General features: G+C 34.9%; 1 protein-coding gene across 2 annotated transcripts in view; it reads right to left on the reverse strand.

The window, feature by feature from the left end:
- Window positions 1–20,581, reverse strand: part of EML4 (EMAP like 4) — a 149,476-nt gene that overhangs the window by 14,013 nt on the left and 114,882 nt on the right. For both annotated transcript variants that reach the window (XM_070932367.1, XM_070932368.1), the window contains 6 exons: window positions 17,442–17,577; window positions 13,102–13,253; window positions 11,205–11,330; window positions 10,974–11,105; window positions 10,047–10,114; window positions 1,645–1,733 (listed from right to left, as the gene is read on the reverse strand). In XM_070932367.1, the coding sequence (XP_070788468.1) occupies window positions 1,645–1,733; window positions 10,047–10,114; window positions 10,974–11,105; window positions 11,205–11,330; window positions 13,102–13,253; window positions 17,442–17,577 (703 nt within the window). The remainder of the gene's footprint in view (window positions 1–1,644; window positions 1,734–10,046; window positions 10,115–10,973; window positions 11,106–11,204; window positions 11,331–13,101; window positions 13,254–17,441; window positions 17,578–20,581) is intronic.

Genomic DNA, 20,581 nt, shown 5'->3' on the forward strand with positions numbered 1-20,581 from the left:
GGTGTTACTTGGAACCCTGACATTCATATCAAATTGACCAAAAGAACAATGGGCAGGGAACAAGGGGGACCCAAGTCCCCCTTGTATCAATGGTTTTCTTCTGGTAGAGACTTTCAAGATGCAATTTGCAAATTAGCCACAAATACCTTCATGACTTAAAAATAAAATAAGAATTATCCCAAAATTAAATTTATAATGTGCAAGAATTGTTTATAGAGCTACTGAATGGCTTTTAGTGGTAAAAATAAAATTTGCATTTCCCCAGTCAGAGATATGTTTCAATGATGGTTTCCCATCAACTTGTATAAGCCTGTTCATTCAATCGAAACGTCAACTCAGTAATACATTCTATGGGATTGGAATATTTCAAGTATCATCTTTTCCTATATAAATCTGCTTCTCCATTAAGATCGTCTAGCATTTTGATTTCCTCTAAAACAGGGAAGACCAAAAATAGAGACTGGGACATTTCTGTGACTAAACTAAGTTTCTATTCACATTTCACTATATTCACATTTGAAACACTTAACCATAAGCTTGAACAGAGTTTTCTGAAGTGCCTGCAAATGATAATTAGTTCAAAAACAACATGATACATAGCTTAATTAAAATAATTCTCAGTGGCTCTTTGGAAGTATCCTATTCAGACAAAAAGATTCCATTTCTCCCTACAAAGGCAGAACATCTTAAAAAAAGGCAGCAATGCTGCCAAGATGATAGCAATTTGTTTTAACAGGAAATGGTTATGTTTAGAAGTAGACTTGCTGAAATCAAGAAAGCAAAGTTAAATGTATTTTGTTTTGTACATGGCTGGATTTGTATATGGCTCTTTTGTACATGGCTGGATTGATTCTGGATAATTCTGGTTTCTAGCAAAATAAAATTGGGAATCTTTGGTTGTTCCAGGTTTCAGCCAAGACCGGTTCTCGATGGTCTTTTCTCCTCTGCCTCGCAGTGCATTAGCCCACCTGTCAATTGTCTCAATGCTCTTCTTTCTTTTTCCTTTAAAGTCAATGTGCTTGAATTCAAGCATGGCATAACACTGTCAGCCCTTCCCTACTTGCTTTCTTCTTCCCTATTGATATCATCTATTATCTTTTTTAGCATTTTCTCCCACCCTGCAGCATTTGTGTTCCAAGTCGGAGAATTAAGTGCCAACTTCAGTCAGAAAAAAGTCCAGTTTGTGAACTGCTGCCAGGGCCTATACCTGCCGGGATACTATTTTCTACGTGAATTTGCATCACTACTTCCTCTATTTAGCTACTATGTAGTAAGGTAAGCTGGCATACAATACTGTTGATTCAGGTGCAGTAAAACCAAAATCAAACAAAAAAACCATGTTCTATATTGCTTTACTTACTTTATTAAGTAATCTTTTTTTCAATGTGGGAAAATAATTTCAAAGAGGTTAACAAATTCGTTCTTACTTATTTATATTTTATTTATTTAGCATATAGTAAACCATACATGGAATTCTAATAGATGTTAACATTTCCCCAAGATTAAAAAACACAATAAAATACGAATGTTAAAAAGATCTATATTCAGATACAATATTGTTCTTACTTAAAATACTCCTTTTGGAATAGGTGACATGTATGAAGAAATGAACAAAAGGTTCAAATGTATTACACTTCTGCATACCTACTGTGTAGCGCATCACAGAGAGCTGCTCGTTGCCATCTGTATGGATTGAAACCAAATCTCTTGTTTCAGCATCCAAAACAAACCACCTATGAAGGAGAAATAGAAATGTTCTTGCCTGTCCTGTTGGATATATACGGAGGAATAGAAAAGGACGTTTGAAAGAGTGTGTTCTGAATTTGGGAGAAGGGAAGCGATTTGGGAGAAGGGAAGCAATTTTTTTATTTCCTTTTAATAAAGCTGCACTGACGGAGAAGGACAATATAGACAACAATAAAGAAGGACAAAAGGGAAAACTGCAGGGCTGAGATCGCCATTTTGGACAGTGAGAGTGTCAGGTTTCGATGTCATCTCAAATAAAATAACCTGCATTTACTCTAGTGCTGACAGAGAGTGAAAGACTTTGAACTCCGTTTTTGGCTTTTGCTTTCTTCTGACCTTATAAAGAAGATTCTATCTCATCTGGATTTATAATGGTTGGTGTTGGAGAGTTGCCAGAGTAGGACTAGTGTCAACTACAGTGGAATATTGCATTGATTAATTTTTGGGAAAAAAAAATCCCTGTATTTTTATATTTATCTTATATATAATAACTATTTATATAGTTATATATTTACATGCTAATCACTACTATTTAATAACTTTAATAACTTACCTATTTAACTATTTAATATCTATAATAATTATAAATTAGTATTATTTATAAGACAATCAATTTAAATCTTAATCAATTTATATATACAATTGTTTAGTACTGTTTATATGCTATAATATTTTGTCTGTTGCTTTCTTATACATGTTTTGATTAAGATTTCTATCAATATTAAGCTAGTTAAAAATTAATTAATTAATTAATCTGTCTAGAGATATAATACTATAGTACAAATTGGTACAATCCTAAAGTACCTATTGCACTTAAAACACTTTATACTATTTATAGTCTATTGAACAGGAGAAGGACTTTTATTCAGATTAAGAGTAAGATACAGCTCGTGTGAGAATCAGAGTTGTATATAATAATAACCTAGTTAAAATACAATTTGTAAGTTATAGATTGAGATTTCATATCTAAATAAAATAGGAATAGAATATATTTAGACTTATTTAAGAACATAAGGAATTAGTAGTTTACAAAACTGAGCTAGAAGCGAATGCTGATCTGGGAAAGAATAGACAGAATTCTAGAAAAACAATACAAAATTTTGAAGGAAATGATATCCACCACAGTAAAAACAGGAAAGAAGGTCAGTTCAACACCAATCGGATTAACAGCTTCCCCAGCAACACAAAAGACCCGAGAAGGGATGTTCTCGACTGAAAAGCAAACTTCCACCATGAGCATGCAGACTGTCCAGACTACATTAGCGACAATACAGAAGACTATGTTAAAAATGCAAGAGTGCTTATCTAGAAACCATGAGGAAGCTAAGGAGAGATCTGGATGAAGTCAAAAAGTCTTATTTCAAACTATTCCAGTTAAATTAGAGAAAAACTTTTTTACAAATTTGAATAAAATAACATCAACATTCGTATGGGAGGAAAAAAAAACAAGAATAAATTTAAACATATTACAGGATGATAGATCTAGAGGGGGTTTTGGCCTACCAGCGTGGGAAAAATACTATAAGGCAGCGAGTTTAACATGGATTAAGGAGTGGGTCAATTTGGATAATTATAGACTATTAAAATTGGAAGGCCACGATCTATTAAAGGGGTAGCATGCCTTCTTGTGGAACGCCGGGAACAAAACATATAAACATTTTAAAAACCACATAAGAAAAAATTCACTGATTGGCACTTGGTTCGAAATTAAAAATAAACATTATATGAAGGTTCCTGGCTGGATATCTGCATTGGAGGCGGCAACGCACCCCAACACACTAGCCCCCCATAAATTAATAAGATATAAAGAATTACTGGATCCCCAAGGAAGATTAAAAACACGGCAGGAACTCAGGGAACAAGGTATAGAAATAGATTGGTGGCCCTACCTACAAATACAAACTAGATACAATAAAGATAGTGAGGAAGGAGGAATCGAAATAAATCCCAACCCACTAGACAAACTATTAGGAACTAAAGATGGAAATTTGATTTCAAAGATTTACAAATACTTATTAGAATTCGACCTAGCAGAAAATCTAGTCAAAGGACAAATGATAGCTTGGGCAAGGAATATTGGTAAAAACATACAACTGGAAGAATGGGAAAGGGTATGGGAAACCAACTATAGAATAACAAAATCCGTAGCATATAAGGAAAACCACTACAAGATGTGGTACTGATGGTATTTAGCCCCTGCGAGATTGGCGAGGATGTATGCAAATCTCAATCCAACGTGTTGGAAATGTAAGCAAGCACAGGGAACCTTCTTTCATGTCTGGTGGCTTTGCCCAAAAGTTAAGAAATATTGGATAAAAATAAAAATTTGGATATCAGAAATAATTGTGGAGGATATTGAGTTAGAACCAGATTTTTTTTTGTTAGGAATGCTTAAACAAAACATTAGAAAAGAAAAAAGTATCTAATATTACATATAATTACAGCAGCTAGGTTAGCCCTAGCACTAGTCTGGAAAACAGATCAATTGCCAACGGAGCAGCAAATAATTCAAAAAATTTATACATGTGCAGAAACGGATAGACTAACGTTGAAATTGAAAGATAAGGAAGACTCACAGTATTTTAAGATATGGGACAGTTGGTATGAGTGGATAAACCAATGGAAAAGAAGGTAAAGTCAAAATTTAGTAAGAAATTAAAAGTAATAATTATACACCGTCATTAAGGAAAAAAAGGAAATAAGTTACTGTATATATTTGTACTTATATACATTATATATACTTTGTTTGTTGTTTGTTGATACTGTTGATTGTATTTTAAGCTGGTGAATGTTTTATACAATTTTATTTTTTAAAAATCTAATAAAGTTTGTTTTTTAAAACAAAAAAGAAAGAAAGAAAGAAAGAAAGAAAGAAAGAAAGAAAGAAAGAAAGAAAGAAAGAAAGAAAGAAATGTTCTTGCAAGGTTACTGTGAATTTTATAAAATTACATAACTGGTTTGACTTCTGGTTAAATGTTTCCCTAATAATGTATCAATATAAATATGTTTTTGTTCACAATCATTTCCAAGACAGTCTGAATATCTAAAAACAGGGCATATATTATGCATTATTAAATAACCTCTTCTTGGGGCCTGGGTCACACTTTTTATTTAAATATTTACTATTATTTTGCATCCAAAGACTGCAAAACTGGTGATGTATCCAGATAAGGTCAGGCACTTTAGGATGATTAAAGTGCACAACAGACCCATTAACCATCTATTAAAAAGCCACTTACTTCAATAACAATAGGTAAGGTTGCCCCTGAATTTCAATGACTGTACTGGCAATTGAAAAAATGGGCCTGGAACTTGGGGCCTGTGGATTTCCCATCCCTGGCATATACAGATCTGTGATTTTAAGCATATGCCTGTATATTTAAAGTTTGTACATAAGATTTATTTAACCTAACCAAATGAGGGCATCAGCATCAAGTAACATGAGCCCCACTAAGGACAACTAAGTACTAAGTACTGGGAATTAATAAGAACAGCAACAAGGCACCAGTGTCTCTTCTTTATCTGTCTGCACTAGGGATTCAGTACTACAGAATAGCCTTGAGATCAGATCTTAGAATCACATTTAAAACATTACAACATAAAGAGTTATCAGGAGTAAGAAACGTTCCTCATAAATACCTCCTGAATCTCAGAACAATTTTAGTCACATCTGTTAAGAGTAGATTTATCAGCACAACTTGGTGGGATATACCATGGTGGAAAGATTCATAACTTCAATGATCTTGAGAATGAGCCTAGCATGACTGTAAGATTTTTACATAATCACTTTTACTAGTGTGATGAAAGTTTTATATAGCTTTTCTCTGTAACTTCTATGAATTTCATGTTATAGTAGCTGCTGATATAATACAAAAAGTACAATCCTCAACTGATTTCATGGGTAGTTTAAGAACCACAATTAGCAGCAATCTAGACTCTCTGAAATAAACCAATTTATTCGGTGAATTTTTTGTACAGGGTCTGCAGCCAAAGATTCAGTAGCATTTAAAATCTATCATGCCTACCTAATAAACCTTCTAATTAGATTGTTCAAATGGCTACTCAAGCACCAAAATTTCTAAATAAGAAAAAGCCTGAACTAAAGGTTATGACTCTTAAATGTGTTGACTGCAAAGTTCCCACTAGCACTGGCAAGGAAAATAAAATAAATTCCATCTGGTAAGCAGTATATTGCTGCCCCTAATATAGCAGCTAGATATAGCAACAGGCACCAACATATGAGACAAACCATTAACCCGTATTTTCCTGTAAAACACCCTCTAGCTCACCTCCAGAACTTTTGTATTTTTCTGTGGAAATCCTGGGTACTGGTAGAAATATTGTGGATGTATTTCAACAGGACAAGCACAGATATAACAGCATCTCAGCTACTCTTACCTCTCTTTCTGGCTCTGAATCCTTTGTTGACTGCACAACAGGAGAAATATATTTGTATTATAGATATTGATGCTTCTTATTCTACTTATTCTACTGTCACAACTTCAACATTTTCAAAAAATCTTTTGTCTTTCCCCGCTGAAATTTCCAATCAGTCTGTCTCTGAGCCATTCACTATCATTATAGAATTTATTTCTGTTCTCCCAAGTCTCTCTTCTTAGATCTCCTTGAAAGAGATGTGTTATGCAAATTAGGAGCCACTGTATATTGCACACTAGATGGAAGGTATTTATATATCACACACTTTTCAGCATCATAAAAAAGCAATGGATGTACTGGCAATTCCTCCTGGGAGGAAAGCCAACCTGATATGACAATCAAGTTTCAAATAATTTTTGAAGTTAAATTAAGTATTCTAATTAGGGCTTTAGCCCTTCTTGTGAAGATTCAAACTGACTTACAAAACAACTGTTCGGGAAAATGCAATCTCCCTTACTCCCAGAAGCTGAGAAAGGAATCAAACTAGTAACTGAAGCACTCTTGGAGCAGGACATTATAATACTTACTAGAAACTCCTAGAACACTCTAATATTCCATACTATATTTTTTAAAAAGTATGTGGGGGGAGTATTATGTAGTAGCACTTTTTGCAAGAAATAGAAGATAAAGTTGTGATTCTTTCCTTTCTAGTGGTTCCAAACCCTAGCCGGCATCCCTCCACACATGCTTCTCATTTTTTCCAGTTGTTGACCTCTTTATTTTTAATTTTTGTTTATCTTTCTGGCCAGTATCCCTCCACACATGCTTCTCATTTTTCTAGCTGTTGACCACTTTGTTTTTAATTTTTGCTCATTTTGATAATGAGTTTCTTTTTGATTTTACTTACATGGGTGCCAGTATATATGTACAAATTAACCCAGGGGTACGCCAAATACATTTTTTCTCTCAAACTTTATATGATAATCTCATTCTGATCTTGCCTCTTAAAGCTGCCGTAGCCTATTCCCGTAGCAGAGATACACACTTTCCTGGGAATAGTTTTTATACTCAAAAAGTTACCCAAATTCTTATATATTCTTCTGAAAAATTATGTTGCCATTTTTCATCGGTCTGAAGTTGCAGACTTCTCTTTTCTGGCTTCAAAATGTGTTATTGTTTCTATTAATACTGTAGGAATTCCTAACTATTCTACGCCTTTTATCTTCTGCCAGGAAGTGGCTTTGCTCAATCTATTTCAACACAGAACTATGGTGAACAAAACAGACGGCTGCCTTACTAAAGCAAAGCACTAGTTCCTATTGCTGCCACTTCATGCCTATATACCTCAGTGGCTGCTGCTTATTCTGACGAACTTTCAGCATCCCTTGTGGATCATTAGCTTTTTATTGCTATACTACTTTGTCTGGTATTTATTATCTGTTTTTAGCTTTGTTATCCACTTTTCTTGTTGTGAAATGGGCAGTTGTATAATTTTGATAGATAGGTGATAAATAAAAAGAACTAATATTTTTGCCTAGGTTTCAAACATGCCAGTATTTGCATGCAACACATTCATCATTTGCCTGTCCCTCCCCAAATGCCCATGTGATAGATGTATTGCAGAGTCTAAGAAAATTTAAGATTTATTTCTGGTCAACTGATACAAGGACTTTGTTGTTATTTATCCAATTTATATGTTATTTATCCAATTTATATGCTGCTCATCTCACAGTGCAATTGTTATTACGCCAAATGTGCAATAAATTAAAACTAATAGGTAGGTATGCCAAGACATTTGATTACTCTTCTTAGGAATCCTTACAATGAGCAGGAACTATAAAAAGAATTGAACCAGGAGAAACTGAGTGCTTCAGAAGAGAAGTAAGTTAAAGAAGAGTACATATTGTCTTGATAGTTTATAGAGTGAATATACTTAATGACAATATAGGAAAAAAAAACAGCTGGATTTCATTAAGCGCAAGCTGAAGCCCTATCAATTTGAGGGCGATAGCCAGATGATTAATTTCAGGATAGGCACTTTGTTAACTTAGAATAAGGAGATTTATGGAAATAAAAACTGAAAGAGAAAAAACTGGGTTAATGTTAAAAATTAAGACAACCAACCAGCATAAATTCACAGCTGTTGGCAAAGAAATTAAAATGAAAGATAATTTTGCCTTCTTAGGACAATGGGCAGCAAAAATAGATTAATTTTGGAAAGATGACAGTGCTATTCTTAGACATAATGAAAGATAAGGACATTTCTCTGACAAGTATCAGAATTGATGAAGTAATTGTCTTTTCAGTGATAATATATGGCTGTGAAAAGTGAGTATTGAGAAGAATAAAAGGAAATAAGATAGACATCTTCATATTATAAATCTGGAGATGGTTACTAAAATTACCATGGACTACAAGAAGAACCAATCAATCAGTCTTGGATGCATTGTTCCATAGGAGGAATTTTCAGCATACAGAAACCTCTGGACAATTGATAGCAGTGGATGATGGACTAGCAAAATGATAATATTTAGCAAGGCTAAGGAACGCAAAAGAAAAAGGTGGTTGGGTATGTACATGGGAATTTCATTGGAAGAACTACAGATTATTTGTGGGTAAGAGTGACAGTTGAGTTTTAGTCTATGGAATCACTAGGGGCAAAGCCCAACTCAGTGGCACTTCAGTAGCACATTCAGGAGCAAGTGAATGTATAACATATCAATTCCAACCTACAAATACTGCACTGCACTGATCCAGATTTTTTGATGAACAAGATTTGCATGGATGTACATGTAGTTGTTTCTACTGGGAACATTTTAAAGCATTTTCCTAGAATCTCGGAGTTCTCAGAATATGCCAGATGGGCTGCCACAAACTTCCCAAATAAAATTTTGCCCTTCAGACCAGATTTCTAAATTGCTTTAGTAACAACAAGAATTTGTTTGCTACCTTGTGAATCTAGGTTGGTACTAAAAAAGAAAAATCCACAGAGAAAACATTTTATTTACATTCTTACGGATGAATTCCTTGCACATAGAAAATTATGGTCGCCCTAACTCTGGTATATCAGCAGGCTACCTCAAATGGGATTTTAAGTCACTATGATGTGGGGGGGGGGGGGAGTCACTACTTTTTGTACTGTGGGAATTAAAAAGTACACCCAAACAACTTCAGATAATGCAATTCCACTTTTCTTAGGCCTATGACATTATCTGTTAATACTGACAGACACCACTGTCTATAAATAATCATGTGTAATACCAAAATCACAGCAAACCATTTTAAGTTTATCTTGTAGAAACCACTTATTTTTTTAAAAAGAAAATAAACCCAAGTCTGAAGTCCTAAAAACCACGTACCTATCTTTCACCATTGACCATATGATTGAAGTTTCTAAAAATTGTTATTTAGTGCAGCATTCCCTAACCTTTCTGGGTTCGTGGCCCAGCAGGGGGAAGGGGGGATGGTTTTGTGTGAGCAGCAGGCCCATTCCTGTGCACAGGTTCATTAGTGTGAGCAGTGGATGCATGTGCTCGGCCCTTGCATGAGTGGGGTTGCGAGTGCCAGCGTCCACTACTCACACAGCCCAGCCCAATAGTGAATAGACCATGGCCCAATAGTGGGACGTGGCCCACAGGTTGGGGACCCGACTTAGTGGTAGGCTCTTTGCCTCATAACTTGATTATGATACATTATGATACAATCCACTTGTTCCAGCTAAACAAGGCTTGAATATGGTCAATGCTTGAATGGATAATTACCCATGAATCTCATAACCTGCTTTGAATTCCACAACGGAAGACACTTGAACAAATATGCTAACTAAATTAAAAGCAGCAACAGTAAATCACTATCAAACAGAGAACAGTTTCCAGAGAATTATATTTGCTTTTGCCTGAAGAAAAACATTATAACATTTTTACCTTCCTGAGTGTGTTCCTATCGCTACCACTGTACCACTTGGATGGAAGTCAGCACAATGTCCTGGTTCCTAAAAGACACATGTTGATTTTATGATGTAAGTTTAAATTGAATAATATTTATATAGGCAATTATTCACTGGCCTGTCCCACCTGGATTAAGAGAAGTAAATAGAAGCAAATTCCACAGTTCCAGTTTATGAAGCCATATGCTTTGAAATTACTCCACATACGTGGAGCATATGTGGCTCATTATACTATACTGATTTTAATCTCATGAACTTAAACTAAATTTATAACTATGCAATCTGAAGATCACATCAAAATTTACTAAAACTAATTTAGGGATCAATGCCAATGCTAATACAAATCATTTTAATGGCATGGCTTTTATCTAATAATTTAGCAAAACATTGCCATTCATCTCCATCTTAAATAACTGATTACTCTAAGAGACATCTTGCATCATTGTAGGATCATTGTCAGCAAGTTTTTCCAGCTAAATCAGCATTATTCACACACACACTCCTGTGGTTCTTTAGGCATAAATTGTGACCATCCCTCACTCCTAGATCTTTTTAATTTAAGATTCCGAAGAATGATCTTCCATGCAAAGCTTTTCCTGATTTATAGACCTTTTGGACAACCTTTTTCAGCCTGGGGCTGCATTTAATAATTTTTTTTTGTTCCAAAAACTGTAGACACATGGTAATGATGCAGTGATGTTAAGGAGGAACAGGGCATTGTCAGCTCCTTGCTTTCTATGTAAAATAAGATATATTAAATCAAAGCTTTTTTTAAAAAAAAAAATGGAAATGATGCTGTTGTTGAAAAAAAACCTATTGTTTGATTTTTTCTTAACATGGAATCTTTACTTAAAAAACACCCCATAACTATGCCCAATATTGTCACAAAGGATGAGGCACATACATCTAGTAGCCTGGTCCATTCAAGAGTGTGGTCCACTGAATTCCACATACAAACTTGACGATCTTGAGCACAAGTTAAGAACAGGTCTTTGAACGGATGTGTTCCCAGGCCCCAGAGTTCATCTGTGTGGCCCTAAAAATACAAGGTTAATGAATGGACATATATCCATAATTATATAGCAAACAAAACAGAGCAAATATCTATAAATTCAAAGAGAAGAAAGTGACACACCTGTACTTCCACTTGAAAACCATCATTAAATGTTCCACGCAAAATAAAATTTCTTGATGTCCCAAGAATAAATTGATCAGCTTTGCCTTCTGCTACAGCTCTTATTGTCCCATACTGATCAGGAACCTATGGAAATCGTATTTCCTTGAAATCCATTTTATAGATTACAAAGCATAATAATACTCTAAAGTACTTAAGGTCACAATCATCTTTGTGCAAACAAATCTCAAATAGATTCAATGTTTCCATCATCATCCTTTTGTTACTTTTCTTATTTTAATTTCTTTCCTTCTCCTTTCAGAAACGTGGTGTATAATTACATGATTTGAGTGATAAATATGCATTAAAAATAATGTTTTGACATTGTTGTACTTTCCCTGTTACAATTCCTGTTTCCAATCCAGTCTTATTTCAAGGAAGATAGAAATTAGTTTCAAATTTCACTACTTCAAGCACAAAATAATGCTATCACTGCAGCTAGTAAAAGCTACCTCACTGGCTGACTACATATATCAAATTGGTGTCTACTTACTAATTTTATTGACCACCTTTTTAAAATAACTGTTTTGAAAATACTTCCTTTTCCCTATAATTGCAGTTAAAAACACCTACAGCTATCACTGTAATAAAATAACTGCCTTTTTGCTAAATTCAAAGTAAAATATCTTTAATGTACAAAATCTGAGAGTTATCAATGTCAGATGAGGGGATTTTCAAAAATAATGTCCTGCGCTATTTAGAATTTTAAGGTATGATTTTATTTTTCTTAACATGTCTATGTTCTGTTTTACTATTTGTAAACTATGTCATTATAATTATTGGGTTTTATTGTTTTTTTGATTACTGTCTCACAACTTGTTTTCATTTTATTTTTTGAGTTGGACAATAACTGCAACAAAGCAGAAGAGATCTTTCCATACAGACCAAAAAACTTCAAACAAATCCATTTTGTTTGTTTTGCTCCCTATATAGGTAAAATGTCAAGTTACTATACCTAATAAATTATCTAATTTCATTACCTAAAATTAATGCAAAAGAACACAACTGTATTGTGTCCCATACGTAAGATAATACTGAAAGCAATATTTTCTCATACTAATGAGATGGCAATTTATCCCAGATTCCTGCAGAAGAGGAATAATCTAATCTTCACCTATAAAGAGAACAAAGCAAGCAATATGGATTTACTTGAAGTGTTGCAATCTGTATAAAAAGATACTAGTATATTAGCTGTATTTAATATTTTTTTATCAGTGATTTAGTATTTTATGCAGATTTTTGTGAATTTGGTTTCATGCAGCTAAATAATTTTGTTTACATATAATATTTTTTTCATTTATTTTTAATTTAGCTGTTCGTGATTTTTTAAGTTTTTGAAATTTATTTTCAAGTCTTGAATTGTAAACTGATCTGGAATATTTGTGAAAATAAATACTATGTTAATTGTGCAAAGAAGATTAGGAGATAGAAGACAAATTTACATAGACACAAAATGAAAATAGTTGTCATAATTCTTACTATAACCTGAACTTTCAATAAGTATTCAATAAGAATACTATGAAGAGAGGAAAGGAATCTTCCAATATTTTTTTTTAGCTTCTCTGAAGGAGAACAGGGTATAAAATTCTTTTAACAATTTTAAATTTGGTATCTCCATGTGTTTTAGCTCTGGCTGTTCACCGCCCTGAGTCCACTAGGAGAAGGGCGGTATATAAATTGAAATCAATCAATCAATCAATCAATCAATCAATACTGTAATTACATCAATAATAAAAAGTATAGAAATTGATTGATTGAAAGGTACTTTTGAAATCTTAATTAGTGCCTGCTCTTCAGCTCCCTTCATCTCAGCTCAAAAGCACAGTTTCCCATTATTTGTTCATCATATTTTTCTTACCTCTATTTCCCTTTCAGCATTCAAGTCATGATCCCACAAAATGATTTTTCTATCCTTCCCACCTCCAGTTAGCAGCATTCCATTCCTCATTTGACAGAGTGTGAACACACTGCCATCATGAGCTTTGATTTGTTTGCTGATTTGATACACACCTGTAATCATGGAAGAAACAGTATAGTGCCAATACAGCGTATTTGCCAACCAGCTTAAAAGATTATTTAGAGAAATAAGAAATAATTAGTGCTATATGTATCAATAAGGAGATGTTTGAAGTAGGGTAGAATTTCAAGATGAATAAAGGCAGCACTTCTTCAGCCTGGTCAAGCTATACCTGAATAGTTTTAACTGCTACATGATAGTCTCCTTATATTAAAAATAAATTTGATAACTATTTTTTAATAGAAGGAGAAAGAATCAGGAAGGGTTCATGGATAGATGTACATGTGTAAATTAAAAAAAGAAAAAAATTGAGCTACTTATGCTTACTTTTGTTAGTAAAAAATCTAAATAAAGTTTTTTTAAAATGTGAAATTTCTTCTGAACTGGGGGGTCCATAAACATTTTAATAAATAACAATAATAATAATTCTGCAGACATGTTCAAATTTACTTAAGGAAAACATAAAAAACATATTTGGATATTTCTGATTACTGAAAGATGGACCCAAGAGGGATTTACCTTTTTTAGTTAAAAGGCAGCCCCTGATCTTAACTTGTAAAAGATACCCCACCCAATAGCTGCAAGCGCTAACTAGTGAAGAGTGTAACTCAACATCTTCATTGTTAATTCAACTTAACAAAAAAATAATAGTCAATTGCAAGAATAAAAAGAAATGGAAGAACAATACCTAATAATTAATAAACCACAGGAAAATATTTAGAAAATTTATCCTTGGTCATTTGAATTCTCTGAACTGGTTTTGCCCTCTTCTACATGGGGATTATAAGATCTTTCCATGATCAAAAATATACTTCACAGTAAATTCAACTATATTCTTGGTCACCAAAGAAGGAACCAATAGGAAAGGGATAAATTGTTGTTCAGTCGCTAAGTTGTGCCTAATTCTTTACCCCATGTATCACATCACATCACCCCCCCCTGCAAATTCATATTCATTGCATTGATCTACCCTGCCATCAGAGGGCTATTGATGATGATGCTGTGTGGTGTTTTGCTCTTTGAGTCATCAGAAGATTGCAGGAGCTGGTGTCACCTAATTACTAGTCTTGGGGGTGTGTGAAGTTCTCAGTTTGGCTTTAATATACTCAAGCTTGATGCCAATGCTGCAGCTCACCAATTCAGGAATGGTACTTAGCTTCTGCTACCTCTGGAGGACTTTGCTCCATAGATCAAGTAAAGTCTGAAAAGGGAAAGAAGATACTTCCTCTACAACATAGGAAGATGTTTTATGTCCTGCGCTCTAGATGGAAGAGATGGAGTTAACTTCTTTTGCTGTTAGCTCCCTTAGTGCCTTTTCACATATATTCACTTCCTTCAAGCCTATGTACTTGAAAAGAAAAGGAACTGCAGTTTTATAGCCACAAATTACCCATAGTAGCCAACTTAAAGTTCCAGATTTTGGACACACTTACTTTATATCTAACTTAACACCCATATTAACTTTGGATTTGAGTCACTAACCATATACTATTAACTAATTTTGATTTAAAAAAAATGGGTCTGAATTATCTCAACACAATTTTCCTTTTAAGTGTTCATATTTAACAAACTTTTAATTTTAATATCTGTATAAAACTATCAACAAGTGTGCTGGTTTAACTGGAATTAAGTGTGAGATACAAAAAGAATTAGTGCATAAAGGCTTTGCATAAAATGTTTTGTATAAATATTTATATTCAGAATCTTCTGAGTAACATTATTAAACTTTAAGATTAATACTTAAAAGGTCATGTACCAGTCATAGTAAATCAGTTATCATCCATTCTAGAACACAAATTAAAAAGCAAATGTATGCTTAACTTCAAAATTTGGTGTCAAAATCCAAGTAAAGTGCAAAATGGATACTTCATTTAGACTATCTTTACAAAGATATGAGACATACAAAGATTACAAAGTATGAGACATACTTTGAACCAAATCTTTATTAATCTTATGGTAAATTCATAAAAAGGCCAACTCAACAAAACCTGGATCTATTTAAATATTGATGTTTTAATTATAAAATATTTGTTGTATACAGTAAAGTATTATTTATTTTTCCATTATTATAATAATATTAAATGCATTATCCATGATATAATTATGCTTTTACATTAATATTTTCTTTAGAAACAAAGTTCACTGAAAATATACATTTGCAGTTAAAATGTCATGTACCGAAACTGTTTTTTCTGGCATGCCTATTTACAGCCCAGCATTTTAATTAACTGCCAAAGAAAATAATTATCTTTGGACTTAAGAACTACCTTAGAGCTCAGCAGTGCCAGACATACATTTTCCTAGTTGCTAGTAATAATTCTTTTCTAAAAATTTAAATTCAAATGAAATGTAACCTCTAAAGCGTATTTAACTTAAAAGTCAGAACATTAAAATTAAAACAAGGTTTGGTTCCAGTATTTGATGATTGGCCAGGTTAAGAATTGCTAAAATTCTACATTATGCTCTTTCTTTCAAAAGTGTATTCATTCATATGAAAATTAATATTGATAAAGGAGAATATTTGTAGCTCAGAGCTGAAATGAGGAGTCTTTGCAAACCAGTAGAATATAAACTGAGAGCACTCCTTACTAGCACTGATGATGTAGCCTAGTTTGGGTAATGAAACGCTTGCATAAAAACAACCAAGCTCAGAAGAAACAGCATTCTATGAAAATATTTTATCTGATGTTACGACTAATATATTAAGTTAGAAACTCTGCATTGCTCATGCACATTTCTTATTCTAAATCCTGATCAGCTATAATAGCAAGTTATATAATCTGTTTATATATATTTTTCATGAGTTTATAATTATGAATAGCCATATTGGAAAAGACTGATGATACAAGTAATCAAAGATCCAGTTTCTTATAGCAATCAAAATAAAATGCTGTCAGGAAGTCCACAAGAAGGTTTAAAAAACAATAGTTTACTGTTGTATTACTTCCCAGCAACAGATATTCAATGGCAAAGAACAGATCCAGAACTTCTGGATTTGAAAGCAGCATGTAAACACCAGTAGTGGGTTTCAATTTCAGCTGTTACCTGTTTGCTTGTGGGCGCTCGCGTGACATTTCTGTGCATGCACAGAGACATCCAGGCAGGTGGGTGGAACCTCCCGCTGCTGCCACTACCAGTTTGCCTGACCCAGGACGAACTGGTAGCAACCCACTACTGTAAACACCATTAGAAATAGATACTAATGTAATAACCTAGACTAGTAGATCTTAGCCACAGTTTGTGGCACCAAGTTTTTAAAGCTAATTCTAGAGCAGGGGTGTCAAATTGAATTTCTTCGAGGGCCAGATCAGCATTGTAGTTCTCTGTGGGCTGGTGGGGAGGGGGAGTGGGGGGGAGACAGGAAGGACATCTCTTGCAGCACCCTGCTGGCAAAAATGGGGCACAGGGAGCCCCACACATGGACTCCTCTGTCCCATTTTCAGCCAACCCGGCTTCCAGCATCACTCTGCCGGCCAAAAACAGGCTGCATGGAGGCCTGCTGAGGCCCCTGCGTGGCCTGTTTTCGGCCTCCATGGCCTCCTAGCAGCACTCTGCCAGCCAAAAATCGGTTGCACAGAAGCCTCTGGAGGCCCCTGCATGGCCCATTTTCAGCCTTCCTGGCCTCCAGCACCACTCTGCCAGCTAAAAACAGGCTACGGGGAGGGCTGCACGAGGGCTGTTTTGGCTGGTAGAGGCACCGCAGGCTGGTCCTTTGTTATTTCCAGGTCAGCCCCACATGCCAGATTTAAACACCCCATAGGTCAGATCCGGCCCATGGGCCTTGAGTTTGACACCCCTGTTCTAGAGTGTTCTTTTTATATACCCTGATTGTAAAATACTCCTCAATTAGATTTCAGTTTGTTCTAGATATTTTGCTTAAAACTAGAAATGTTTGCTGAGAAATTTATAACTTGGAACAAAATTAATCTAAAATGCTCAGCAGAGTTTTAAAATTCTTTTTAGATTTCTTTTTATGTACGTTCAACTGAAAAACTAGCGATGAAAAACTAAAGACTGATAGAATTTAATATAGTATAGTATTATATACATTAATAGTTTGGTTGAAAACATATACCATCTGCATTCTCAGAAACCTACAAACATCATTTGATCTTCAATATTTGTTGCATTTTTATTACACTTGAAATATATTTTCATGATATAGAGAATAAGTATTATACCTTTTGATCCTTTTCCTGATGTGCCTTCTACAGTAGTTTTGCTCCATATAAGCAATATCCCACCTGAATCACCAGTGAGAACTTCTCCATTGCCTAAAAATGCTAAGCACTGAACAAATTTGGGTTTGTCGTATTTCTGAAAAACAACAGAATATATTTAGGCCTTTCTGTGTGAACTATATATGCAAACACAGACACATAACCTCAATTCAGACAGGTTTACTGGGGTGGGGGCTTGGTGTATTATCTTATTAGAACAGTGGTTCTCAACCTGGGGGTCACGACCCCTTTGGGGGTCGAATGGCCATTTCACAGGGGTCACCATAGCCCTCTCTCGCCCCTCCCCATGCCTTCACTCACCCTCACTCTCTGCTCTGTTGGATCGCCAGCCATTCGCTTACCCGCCATTCGCTTACCCCGCCCACTCCCAATCTATTGCTGCCTCCTGAGTCCCAGCTGATGGCTAGAGGAAAAAAAACTGTTTAAATTCTTGCCGCGGGGCTTCAAAGGGCCGCCTTATAGCCAGTGGTGGGATTCTGCCGGTTCTAGGGGCTTCAGCCAAACCATGTGTTAAATTGCTGGCTTGCCCCGCCCCTCTGCACCACTATTTATTGCCAATAAATAGTGGTGGGCGAGGGGCGGGCGAGCCAGCAATTTAACAAATGGTTTGGTGTTTTTTTGTAATTTTATTGGCCCGCGGAGCTTCAGCATAGGCTAATTAGCCCTTGATTAGATCGACTCCCGACTCTCAGCTGATTTGCTCTCAGCTGTTTTGCTCAGGGCTCTGCTGCTTGCTGGAGCAGATTTTTTTTCCCCCTAGCTATGCTGAAAAACGAAACTGAAAGTAAAGCAGGCTGTTGGCTTTGCTGTTGCTGCAACGTTGGAAAATTAGGCAGACAGATTTCTTTTCTTTTTCCTCACCAAAAAAGGTAGGTGCAAACAATGGGAAATTTAGGGAAAAAGAGGAGAGTTCAAGATTTTAAAACACAAAAGAAAAAAAGCTCTATTTAACTAGGGAATTGTAATAATTGAGATACTATTAATTGTATATTGTGTTGAATGCAGAAATGGTTAAGTTGTGGTTTGGAGGAATATATGGGGGAAATTATTTGGTTTATTATTATTGGTAAATATAATTAATTGATTTGTAAGAAATTGGATTGCATGGAAATAATTGGAATATTTATGTTCATATTGATTAATATACAAAAAAGGTAGTTATATAACTAATTGATTTATATTAAAATGTTGAATTTATATTAAACAACTGTAATATTACATAATTAACCAATGTGAGAATGGATATAAAAATAGATGACAATGGGAAGGGGTATAATATAGAATAGAAGGGAAAAATTGAATTTGATTAAGATTAGAGATGAGGATGAAGGGTAATATAGTTTTTTACAAAAATAGATGAGGAATAAATATGGCAAAAAGGAAATATAGAAATTGTAAATTTAACTGAAATGACTAAGCACTGTTTAAATTTGTGAACCAGCCAAAAACTCTGTTCAAAGAAAATACACTGTAAGTTTGTATGTGTGTTTCTAATTATTGTTATTTATTCATATTTGTTCTCTTTTATTCTTTAAAGTTTAACAATTCATTCTTTATCTTAATATCTTTATATTTGTTTGGGGTTGGCTTTCTTCCCTTTCATCTTTTTTATTGTACAGCAATCTTTCTCCTCAAACCTACCACCTCTTTTCTTTCCTTACTTTCTCTTCCTCCCTCTCTTCTTCTCCTCCCTACTCTCTCTTCCTTTCTCCTTCTCCTCCTCTCTTACCCTCACTCCTACTCTAATTTCCCTTCCCTTCCTTCATCCCTCTCTATTGCTGTATCCTTTTAGGCATATGGACTACTCAGAGGGCTGAAAAAGTTATTTCTGACTGGTCCTCGCACTTTTGACCAGTCCTCGAACTTACGACTGTCCTCACATTTTAAGTTTTTGCCCTATCTTATTACCATGGTGAAGAGAAGCAGTTGTGAAGTGAGTGACACGGTTGTTAAGAATGCTACAATGGGCATAAATGATGACCAGTCATAAGTGCGAAGACCGGTCAAAAGTGCGAGGACCTGTCAGAAAAAATTATTTCTGACTGGTCCTCGCACTTTTGACCAGACCTCAAACTTACGACTGTCCTCACATTTTACATTTTTGCCCTATCTTGTCACCATGGTGAAGAGAAGCAGTTGTGAAGTGAGTGACACGGTTGTTAAGAATGCTACAATGGGCATAAATGATGACCAGTCATAAGTGCGAAGACTGGTCAAAAGTGCGAGGACCTGTCAGAAATCACTTTTTTCAGCCCTCTGGGTAGTCCTTTTGTGCACATGGATTACTCAGAGGGCTGAAAAAGTTATTTTTGACTGGTCCTCGCACTTTTGACCAGATCTCGAATTTACGACTATCCTCACATTTTACGTTTTTTGCCTTATCTTACCACCATGGTGAAAAGAAGCAGTTGTGAAATGAGTGACATGGTTGTTAAGAATACTGCACGGGCATAAATGTGAGGATGGTCATAAGTGTGAGGACAGTCAAAAGTCCGAGTACCTGTCAGAAATAACTTTTTTCAGCCCTCTGAGTAGTCCCTATACACATAGCCATGGCCACCCAGTCACATGACCAGCTAGCCACGCCCACCCAGTCACATGACCTCCAAGCCACGCCCACAAAATAAGCCACACCCACAGAACCGGTAGTAAAAAAATTTAGAACCCACCCCTGGTTGGGGGTCACCACAACATGAGGAACTGTATTAAAGGAAGGTTGAGAACCACTGTATTAGAACATGTTAACATCCATATAAATATATTTATGTGTATATATGTATGAGTCTGTGGATGAAGGTATATACTAACATATATACACAAACACACATACTACTACTAATAATAATAATAATAATAATAATAATAATAATAATAATTTTACTGTCATTGTACGTGTATACACAGTATATCCATACAACAAAATTAATTTAACACCGAAAGACCAGGTCCAACACACATAACAATCCCCAAACACCCTCCCACTCACCACAAATTCTCCACCCCTAAACCATGTATACATATATACTGTTCAGACACATACAAACATTACATGCTATTAAATCTCCTATTTTCTGAATAAG

Source organism: Pituophis catenifer, unplaced genomic scaffold (assembly GCF_029215685.1).
Source record: "Pituophis catenifer annectens isolate HBS135680 unplaced genomic scaffold, rPitCat1.0.hap2 SCAF_1, whole genome shotgun sequence".
Taxonomy (NCBI): Eukaryota; Metazoa; Chordata; class Lepidosauria; order Squamata; family Colubridae; genus Pituophis; species Pituophis catenifer.